The 11,891-nt window shown below is 38.9% G+C and overlaps 1 protein-coding gene across 1 annotated transcript in view; it reads right to left on the bottom strand.

Annotated features, from left to right (window-relative positions):
- Positions 1-1,251: 1,251 nt before the first annotated feature.
- Positions 1,252-11,891, bottom strand: part of LHFPL1 (LHFPL tetraspan subfamily member 1) — a 90,404-nt gene continuing 79,764 nt past the window's right edge. The window contains exon 3 of the mRNA XM_053691917.1: positions 1,252-2,002. Coding sequence (XP_053547892.1) covers positions 1,884-2,002 — 119 coding nt within the window. The 3' untranslated portion in view covers positions 1,252-1,883. The remainder of the gene's footprint in view (positions 2,003-11,891) is intronic.

Below are 11,891 nucleotides of genomic sequence, written 5' to 3'. Positions count from 1 at the left end.
GGAGTGAAGTGTCCCTATCCAGCGAGCTCCAATACTTTTAATAGGAGCCATCTCGCCGCTCACAGGGACTGCCCCTTTTTTTCGATCATTCAACCGGGGCAGCCCTGCGAGAGTCGCCAAGAAAAAATGGCTTTGAGCAGGCAAAGTTTAGATCATCGAGCCCTGAGTTTGAACTTCAAATGAGTAGTAGATTTTTTTCTGACAAATTTCAAAGTTATGTCTTTTTTCACACACCCTGTATCATGTGACAGCCATCAGCCAATCACAAATGCATATACGTACATTCAATGGATTCTTGCACATGCTCAGTAGGAGCTGGTGACTCAAAAAGTGTAAATATGAAGAGGCTGTGCACATTTTGTTAATGGAAGTAAATTGGAAAGTTGTTTAAAATTGCATACTCTATCTGAATCATGAAAGTTTAATTTTGACTTGAGTGTCCCTTTAAAATAAAATATTGTACAAAAAAGGGACATGTTCACATAAGCAAGAAAATGGCTGCTCAGTCACAGTGGCTATCAGTTTGATTTTGATTTTTCTTGATTCACAGACTAAGAATCTTCAATAAATGATGTTAACAGGCTCAGTTGAAGAACCTTATTATTATATCCATTTACAAAGAGTAAAAATATTGTGCAAATGCAATCAAGAAGAATATACAGATAATAGCAGAGTTGATAAAGCAAAACAGATAAAACAAACATGTGATTGCTTTGAGCAACAACATAAATATACAAAGTATGATCCTTATTTGTTAAAGTAACACAGAAGTTGAACAAAACTCTCATATCATGCAGTGCTATATTGCACTGGGCTTGTGTCTGCTTCACATACATAAATGAGAGAGCTCTCGCTGTGGTGGAGAGTTCCAACCTTTTTCTTTTGAAAAGCCTTTGTGAAGTCTGCACTACAATTTCTCTCCAAGCTAGAAAATCTTTGAATATCATGGCCTTAGTCTGAACTTCAAATGAGTTATGTTTATTTCCCCTCCTGCATCATGTGACAGCTATCAGCCAATCACAAATGCACACGTATATTCTGTGAACTCTTGCACATTCTCAATAGGAGCTGGTGACTCAAAAAGTGTAACTATAAAAAGACATTTTGTTAACGTAAGTAAATTGAAAAGTTGTTTAAAATGGCATGCTCTATCTGCATCATGAAATTTTTATGTCGACCTTTGCACAACATTGCTGTTTTCCAGTTCATACTGAAGAGGATTTTCAATATATTTTTAAGGGTGATCTGGATTTGAAGGACACTGAAGGTAGGCATGTAATTTATCTTATAGCACCCATTAGGTACTGGAGATAACATACTGCAGCCATGCAATGTATTGTCAAGAACAGCCGGGACAAACACATAACACAACCTGCCAACAACCAGGGATGTTTTGTAGATTCCCTTAAAGCATGTCATCACCAAAGCTTGCTATTTACTGTATACTGCCTGCTTTTTTATCATTTACTTGACAGGATCATTTATTATCAGCCAATGCCATTATATTTCAACTCACTTTGCTATCATCTTGCACAAACCATACATACAATATATTTTTAGACTAAACCAGGGTTGTCCAATATTTATCCTGAAGGGCTGTACCGTATTGATTCCTGGTCCTTGTTTCTGTATCAAAGCATATCAGTCCTCCTTACAGTGATGGGTAAATGTATTAACATTACTAGGTTTTAGTATTTTTAAGCCGAAAATCTCCATTTTATAGATTTTTTGTAAAGAGATTTTTTTTTTCTTCTGTAAGATACAAATGTTTGCATCTGAGTTCAGTGATTGCATTTAACTCCACAGTGAACTGCAGCTAGGTAAGGTTGATGCATCATTTGTAATTGCTCATAATGTCCTTTCTCAACCCGTTGCTGCCGGAGTCAGTAAAGAGATGGTTTGTTCTTCTTGCCAGCGAAACAAGACAGCCACGTACAGATGAGCATGGCAACCGCTGCGCCACCTCCCGTGCAGTAATAGGCCCAGCCCAGCTTGCACGTTCCTAGAAACAGAGAAGACAAAAAAAGGCTGTTAGTTTTCAATTACTGGAATCTGTCTGTTCAGGCACTGTATAAGAAATAAACCATTTTCCAACTCAATAAGCTTGCAATAAATACATCTCAACACTAGACCAGCAAAATAAATACATTTAACCAACCAAGGACAACACTTTGTTGCAATTCCCCTAATGATTAAGGAATAATATTACAAAGATTGTATATTAAAATGCATATTGCAGGGCTGCTTTTTTTGTAATTTATTATATTTATCAAATTTGGTACAACCCTGTAATATGCATTTTTTTGTAGATCTCAGTCCCACTTAAAGGGACAGTACACTGTGAAATAGTTTTTCCCTTAATTTATTTTCAATGACTTGTTATACTAGCTGCAGAGTATGAAATGTATGAGAAATTGCATTTTCAGGTTTATTTGTGTATTTGAATTAGCTGATTTTGTGCTTTTAAATCACAGTCTAATACAATGGGGTGAGTTTCAGGTAATATCATATCTCATTATGTTATCACTTTATGTACACACACTTGCTTCCTTATCTTATATTTGTCTGTAAATCAAAGCTCAATACTTAGAGAGAACAATGGAAAATTAACATTTTATTACTTAACTATCCATTACCTAACTGGGAGTATAATTTCTTCTGCTGGATGTGTTTACTTAGGCTTTTCAATATCCTAGACTTCAGTATAGAAACATTCAGTGTAGGTGGGGATTCCACAGGCTAAATCAGCTATTTCAAATGCCGAAATAACAATATAAAGGGGAGAATTTTTTTGGGTAAACTGTCCCTTTAAAGGAACAATAAACTATGTAAAAGAGTAGCAATTAAATATGTTAAAAATCTGCATAGAAAATGTTAAAGGAACAGTAAAGTCAAACTTTGATATTCATATTCCTTTTTGCTACCCTCTATAACAAACTACACTATTCAATTACTCCTTCCCCCTCTCCACCTGCACTGTTCATTAGCCCATCTCTCTTAAACTTACCTTACTTTTCTACTCATGAACTTTACCTTTTCCTAAACACTCTCTCTCCCCCCTGCAGCTCATCTCAAAAGCAGTCTCACTACTGCAAATCTGTACCTCATCTCATGTCACTCTCCCTCTTGCTTCTACTTACTGCTGGTGACATCTCCCCTAATCCTGGTCCCCAACCACTGACAAGCCACGCACATCCATGTATACCATAGACTTAGAAAACAAAACTCTGCACACCTTACTCACATTCCTCTTGCATCTAAAGCCACTACCCCTTTCACTTGTGCACTCTGGAACTCTTGCTCTGTTTGCAACAAACTCACTTCTATATATGACCTCTTCATCTCCCGCTCCCTCAACCTTCTGGCTCTCTCCCCTAGACACAGCATCCACTGCTGCTCTGTCACATGGGGGTCTCCACTTCAGCCACACTCCTAGGTCTGGTAACAGACAAGGAGGTGGTGTAGGTATTTTACTTTCCTCCCGTTGCACCTTTCAACAAATACATCCTATCTCTTCCCTCACTTTTCCCTCATTCGAAACCCACATGATTCGCTTATTCTCCCCTCTCTCTGTACGTGTTGCAGTCATATACCGACCCCCTGGCTCCTCAACTCAATTTCTAGATCACTTGGCTGCCTGGCTACCCTATTTCCTTTCCTCAGACACCCCTGCCCTCATTCTTGGCGACTTCAACATCCCCCTGAACAATCCGACTGCCTCATCTGCTAAACAACTTCTGCAACTCACTTCCTCTTTCGGTCTGTCACAATGGACTGATTCTCCCACTCACAAAGACGGTCACTCTCTTGACTTGATCTTTAGCTATTGATGCACTCTCTCAAACTTCTCAAACTCCCCTTTTCCTCTTTCTGACCACCATCTCCTTACTTGCAACATATCATCCCTTCCTACAACTCTCCCTCCTTCTACTCCTCACACCAAACTTCACAGAAGCATTATGTCTTTAGATCAGCAACAACTTGCTAATTCCCTTAAAGCGCTCCTCTCATCCTTCTCCTCCTTTTCCTGCCCTGAACAATCTATCTGCCACTATAATTCCACCCTTATATCCGTCCTTTACAATCTCGCCCCTCTTACCATTGCTCGGAAATCACACACTCATCCCCAACTCATACCTACGCAAATGTTCCCGTACTGCTGAACGGCATTGGAGAAAATCACGGAGTTCAGCTGATTTTCTTCATTACAAATTCATCTTGAACTCCTACTATTCTGCCCTTAATCTCCACAAACAACACTACTTCTCTACTCTTATCTATAATCTTTCTTCAAACCCAAAACGTCTGTTCTCCACTTTCAATACTCTCCCCCGCCCTCCCCCACTTCCTAATACAACTTCTCTGTCAGCTCAAGACTTTGCCAGTCACTTCATTAACAAAACTGACTCCATCAGACATGAAATCAGCTCTCAACATAATTCCATTCTCTCCCCCCCCCTCAAATACTCTCACTCAACCACAACCCTCATAACCTGAAACTTAGTTCATTCTCCCCTGTTACTGAGGAAGAAGTTTCGGCACTTATACTGCGCTCTCACCTCACTACCTGTCCCCTTGACCCTATCCCTTCACAGCTACTCCCCTCCCTCTCTGCTACCCTTACCCCTATACTAACACACATTTTCAACCTCTCCCTCAGCACTGGCACATTTCCCTCATCGATGAAACATGCACTGGTCACACCAATCCTCAAAAAACCTTCCCTTGATCCTAACTCCCCATCCAACTACCGCCCAATTTCTCTCCTCCCTCTTGCTTCAAAGCTTTTTCGAAAAACTAGTATATGCATGCCTATCTCATTTCCTTACGTTAAACTCCCTTCTTGACCCACTGCAATCTGGATTTCATCCCTATCACTCCACAGAGACAGCTATTGTTAAGGTAACCAATGACCTACTTACAGCAAAATCAAAAGGCCACCTCTCTCTGCTTATCCTCCTTGATCTGTCCGCAGCCTTTGACACTGTCGACCACCCTCTCTTGCTCCAAACCCTCCAATCCTTCTGCATCTGTGACACAGCCCTTTCGTGGCTCTCTTCCTACTTATCAAACCGTACCTTCAGTGTAGCCTTCTCTGGCGCCTGTCCTCGGTCCCCTTCTCTTCTCAATCTATACTTCATCACTAAGCTCCCTAATTAAGTCCCACGGTTTCCAATATCATTTGTATGCCGATGACACCCAAATCTACTTCTCTGCACCAGACATATCTCCTTCCTTGCTAACCGTGTCACTAACTGTCTTTCTCACATCTCTTCCTGGATGTCCTCCCACTACCTCAAGCTAAATCTCTCCAAAACTGAGCTCCTCATTTTCCCCCCTTCTTCCAAAATCTCCACCCCCAATATCTCTATAACTGTCGACAACTCCATCATTACCCCTACCCCGCATGCCCGATGTCTCAGGGTCACATTTGACTCCGATCTTTCCTTCACTCTTCACATTCAGTCTTTGGCTAAAGCCTGCCGCTTCCACCTTAAAAACATCTCCAAAATTCCAAAACACTTCCTTACACAAGATACAACTAAGATTTTAATCCACTCTCTCATTATTTCCCGCCTTGATTATTGCAACTCTGTCCTCTCTGGTCTCCCCACCTGCCGCCTAGCTCCCTTACAATCCATAATGAATGCCTCTGCCAGACTCATCTTCCTTACACATCGCTCTTCATCCGCTGCTCCTCTCTGCCAATCCCTTCACTGGCTTCCTCTTGCCTCTAGGATCAAACACAAAATTCTCACTCTGACATACAAAGCCCTCAACTGCACTGCTCCCCCCTACATCTCAGACCTTGTCTCCAGATACTCTCCCTCCCGTCCCCTTCGCTCTGCTCATGACCTCCTACTCTCCTCCTCTCTGGTTACCTCATTGCACTCCCGTTTACAGGACTTCTCCAGACTGGCTCCCATCTTGTGGAACTCTCTGTCTCACCCCACAAGACTCTCCCCTAGTTTTGAAAGCTTCAAGCGCTCCCTAAAGACTCTACTGTTCAAGGATGCATACAACCTATGCTAACCTTACTTTATACCAGTTCCACTCCTCCATTGCTATCTCCTGAACCCCCTTAGCATGTAAGCCTAAAAGTCCAGCTGTTTGTAGATCACCTTCCTAAGAATGGATTACAACAGTGCAACTCTTGGCAGGGCCCTCTACCCATTTGATCCCTTTAATTGTTTTGTTGTACTCCCCTTTGTTTATAGCGCTGCAGAATCTGTTGGCGCTCTACAAATATACGATAATAATAATAATAATAATAATAATAATAATAACTTTCATGATTCACCTAGAGCATGCAGTTTTAAACAATTGTCCAGTTTACATCTATCATTCAATATGCTTCTTTCTCTTGATATCATTTGTTAAAAAGCATAACTAGGTAGGCTCAGGTAGCTGCCAATTGGTGACTGCACAAATATGCCTCTTGTTATTGGCTCACTCAGGGTCCGCGATAATTAATCAGCCATTACAAGTTGCTGGTTATTGCTAAAAAAAACTCCATGGGAGTGAGCACAATGTTATCTATATAGCACACATGAATTGGCGCTTGCTAGCTAGCTAGTCAAAATGCACTGAGATAAGAGGCAGCCTTCAAGGGTTTAGAAATTATCATATGAACCTACTTAGGTTTAAATTTCAACAAAGAATAACAAGAGAAAAAAAAGCAAATTTGATGATAAAAGTAAATTGGAAAGTTGTTTAAAGGGACACTGAACCCAAATTATTTATTTCGTGATTCGGATAGAGCATGCAATGTTAAGCAACTTTCTAATTTACTCCTATTATCAATTTTTCTTCATTCTCTTGCTATCTTTATTTGAAAAAGAAAGCATCTAAGCTTTTTTGGTTCTGTACTCTGGACAGCACTTTTTTATTGGTGGATAAAATTATCCACCAATCAGCAAGAACAACCCAAGTTGTTTACCAAATATGGGCCGACATTTCATTACATTCTTGCATTTCAAATAAAGATACCAAGAGAATGAAGAAAATGTGATAATAGGAGTGAATTAGAAAGTTGCTTAAAATTGCATGCTCTATCTGAATCACAAACGAAAAAAATTTGGGTTCAGTGCCCTATCTGAATCATGAAAGTTTAATTTTGACTAGACTGTCCCTTTAATTTTAATATCTCTTTAAATGTTTTTCTCTGGTGCTGAAAACAAATCTACAAATATGGCAGCCCTTTAACAAATCTACAAATATGGCAGCCCTTTATAGGATATTGAAATGTAATATATAACTTTTATTTTGTATTTTGAATGGAGAGTAATAGGAGAAATTAATAATTTCCCCTCTTAAATTATAGGGGCTAGTATGTATATATTAATCAGTAATATCTTGCAATAATTAGTAAGTAAGAGAGCTAAGGGGTTAACACCACAAGTACATTTGTAACATTAATAGGCTGAGGGGCCATAGTTTTGTTAATGTGGCAGAAACTGAACCGGTCCTGAGGGGATCATTGACAAGGTCCAGAGAATTCCCGGCTCCAGGCAAATTATGCAGATGAAGTTTAATGTCTTGCAGAGAGCAAGATAATGTCTTCAATGGTAAACAGCACAATATATTTTTAATGTATTATAATAGCCTGCTCGTGTTTACTGCAGCTGCACTCTGTCACTGGGATAGATTTATATTCACTTCTCAGTAGCTAGTGGTATCATTGTTAACACTAATGTATTCAGTGTCATTACCACCATGCCCTTTTTTTAAAAAACTTTTTTATATTGATTTAAAGTATTAAAAACAATTAACGGAAAATTAAACACCACTTTAATTTTTAATTAACTGCTAAGGAAGGGAGATATTCTTTACAAACCTGAACAGTTTAACTCTGATGAAGCGCATGTGCTCATGCGTGAAACGTGTTAATTAGTGGGAGCTTCCTTGTCCTACTGTTACCTGCTTGGCATCCTGGTTCTGGTATTCGGCTTTTTCTTCTTGCAGTTTTAACCCCTACGCAACCGAAAATTTCAGAAAAAAACTTGCCCATAAAACCGGAGAATTTTTAGCATTTTTGCTATCACTCAGTTTAAACAGAAATAGAGCCTTGTTTTTGTATTTACCTATGAAAACTATATATATTTTTAAAGTAGACAACCCAACGTATTGATCTAGGCCCATTGTGGTATATTTGATGCCACTATTTGGCCCACAAAATACGATCATATAAAAAAAATACCTTTGGGTTACTCACTGAAACTATTTACACACAACTACTGCAGTCATATGACAAATGGTTGTAAAAGTTTCTCTGGGATCCCCTTGTTTAGCAATAGCAGGCATGCATGGCTTTGTTATTTGGAAATTAGAAGGCCGCTAACTTCAGCCACGCACCACAGGCGAGATTACATATACGGCGCAGGCTTCAGCATAACTGCTGAAACCCGCGTCACCCATAATTTCCCCTCGCACATCGCGGAATCACATAAACCCCGCCCGCAGTTCATAAAGTGCCATAAGTCAGATAAACTAGCGATGTCCAGAAATGTGCATAAATACAAATTTCTGGAGTCGTCAGTGACTTACGGAAAGTTTGAAACTGCCGGCGCCTAAGAAAATAAAAAAAATGTTAAATCGCCCGTAAAAGTCTAACACGCCTCCCAAAAATAAAACTGACACGTAAAAACCCCTATATCAGCAATCCCCTCCACCTCGCAATAATAAAAGTATTAACCCCTAAACCGACAACCCCCCACAACGCAATATGCCTAATTAAACTATTAACCATCAATCTGCCATTCACCTATATCATGATCTCCTTAATATATGTATTAACCCCTAACCAGCCATTCCCCACACATTGCAATCTCCCTAATATATGTATTAGCCCCAAACCCGCCATTCACCCACATTGCGATCTCCTTAATATATGTATTAACCCCTAACCTGACAATCCTCACAGTACTTAAAAAAAAGAACCTAAGATTAAATTAAAATAATCTAAAATTACAAAAAATAAAAAAAGTCTACAGAAAATAATAAACTAAATTATCAAAAATAAAAAAATTAAACCTAATCCCTATGAAAATAAAAAGACCCCCAAAATAAAAATCCCTAATCTAATACTAAACTACCAATAGCCCTTTAAGGGACACTAAACGCAAATTCTTTCTTTAATGATTCAGATAGAGCATGCAATTTTAAGCAACTTTCTAATTTACTCCTATTATCAATTTTTATTTGTTCTCTTGCTATCTTTATTTAAAAAGCAGGAATGTGATGCATAGGAGCAGGGCCATTTTTGGTTAAGAACCTGGGTTATGCTTGCTTATTGGTGGGTAAATGTCAGCCTCCAATAAGCAAGCGCTGTCCACTGTGCTGAACCTAAAATGGGCTGGCTGCTAAGATTTACATTCAAGATATTTCAAATAAAGATAGCAAGAGAACGAAGAAAAATTGATAATAGGAGTAAATTAGAAAGTTGTTTAAAATTGCATGCTCTATCTGAATCATGAAAGAAAAAAATTGTGTTCAGTGTCACTTTAAAAGAGTTAAACAACTCTTTTGCATTAAAAAAAATGACTAAGTCCCCCCTCTAAGAGTAAAACTCCCCACCCACCAAACCTCCTGAACTGAAGACCGGCGACCATGGAGCATGGAGGATCCTCTTCGTACGATCATCGCCATACACTGAATATTAAATGCAAGTTACGCATTTAAATATGGCGTCACTTGCATTGCTATTGGCTGATTTGAATCTTCAAATTCAAATCAGCCAATAGGATGAGAGCTACTGAAATCCTATTGTCTGATTTGAATTAGATTAATTAGGTTTATTGCGATGTGGGTGAATGGTGGATTAGGGGTTAATAGATTAATTAGGTTTATTGCGATGTGGGTGAATGGCGGATTTGGGGTTAATAGTTTTATTAGGTAGATTGCGATGTGGGTGAATGGCAGATTAACGGTTAATACATGTACTACACAACCAATACACACATTATGCATGCACACCTGTATACATTTTTTTACAATAAAAACTAAATCAATGACAAAAAAAAGTATATTAAAGGGACAGTTAACTCAAATGGATTGGATAGATCAGTGTTTTTCAACCAGTGTGCCGTGGCACACTAGTGTGCCGTGAGAGATCCTCAGGTGTGCCACGGCAGACTGACAACAGTGTGACATATTTTTTAAACTTTGCTTGTTTTTTACTCCCAGTGCAGGGGTAGTTTGTAGGAGGCATGGCATAACAGCACAATACATACAGTATGTGTGTGTTTGTGTGTATGTGTATATATATATGCTATATTAGGCTACAATGTGTGATTTTTTTAAAATTTTGGGATGGTGGTGTGCCACAGGATTTTTTAATGTAAAAAAGTGTGCCACGGCAAAAAAAAGGTTAAAAATCACTGGGATAGATCATGAAGTTGATCAGGAACATATTACCAATTTTTCTTAGATCGCTTTGTATCCTTTTTTAAAGAGTAATCCTAGGTGAATTCAGGACCATACATGTGTCTTTAGCAATTTGGCAGCAGTGTTTGCAACATTGTTTATAGCAATGTTATACATTCTATCAGCCTACCTAAATTTACTCTTCAACTAAGGATACCAAGAGAATAAAGCAAAATTGTATTGTCTAGCTAAAAATTAAGTTTAATTTTGACTTTACTGTCTTTAATGCCTAGATTTAAGTTGCTAATAATTTGTTTAACTGCATGACACATTTCCTAAAGATGTTTTTTTTTTTTTTTTTGCTGTAGGTTTGGCTATTTTTTTTCCAGTGTTAACACCAACAGAACCGGCGTTCATTTATTCACATACATTTTTGTGTATCTGACACATTATGCATATGGCTCCCTCTAGTGGTCAGACGCTCAACATTAGCTAGCTTCATCTGACACCTATAAAGGAATATGTCTGGAAACACTAAAAAATTGCCTTTATTTGTTTCCTACACTTTTCGGGGTAGCAGAGTCCAATCAATTAATCTGAACTTGTATACACTATTTTTTTTATTTGAGTGGGAATAAATTTATGAGCATACAATTGCCATGTAAGCATAGCAGAATAATTTGTTTTCTCATCGTACATGTTTAATTAGAGTTCTCAGCTGCCTTCCACAAATACAATGGAACATCAGGAGGTGCCTCTACAGTAGCCTATGTCCTGTAAGCCATATGTCAATATCAGATTAGACTCATGGCCGTTAAGTTCATCAGTTACGTACCTCCAAACATTTCCCAAAGGTTTTCTGGGATTCAGAAGGTTAAAGAGCTTGTAGGCAGTGTCCCACTGGCATTTTTTTGGGTGGGTCCATGTTTAGAAGGTCAGGAACCCAGGTGAACAGTGGGCGTGTCTGTATATCTACATGAAACCTGAGATCAGACACATAATATTGACACCCCATGTGAGATATATGCTTACCTCAGTCCTCAGATCAAACTTATGACTGAAACCTCTGAAGCATATGCTTACCTCAGCCTTTAGATCAGACTCATGCCTACCTCAGCCCTCAGATCAAACTCATGGTTGAAACCCCTGGCCTGCCAGGTATATGCTTAACGCAGCCCTCAGATCAGACTCATAACTGAAACCCCTCTCAGGTATATACCTACCTCAGCTCTCAGATCAGACTCGTGGTTGAAACCCCCGTCAGATATATGCCTAATACAGCACTAAGATCAAACTCATGGTTAAAACCCCTGTCAGGTATATGCCTACCTCAAAACTCAAGTCAGGTCCAGTTAAAGGACCAGTCAACACAGTAGATTTGCATAATCAACAAATGCAAGCTAACAAGACAATGCAATAGCACTTAGTCTGAACTTTAAATAAGTAGTAGATTTTTTTTCTGATGATTTTAAAAGTTATGTATTTTTCCACTCCCCCTGTACCATGTGACAGCCATCAGCTAATCG

Source organism: Bombina bombina, chromosome 1 (assembly GCF_027579735.1).
Source record: "Bombina bombina isolate aBomBom1 chromosome 1, aBomBom1.pri, whole genome shotgun sequence".
NCBI classification, from domain to species: Eukaryota; Metazoa; Chordata; class Amphibia; order Anura; family Bombinatoridae; genus Bombina; species Bombina bombina.
Note: the sequence above shows the minus strand (reverse complement) of the source record. Positions and strands in the feature narration are given on the sequence as shown.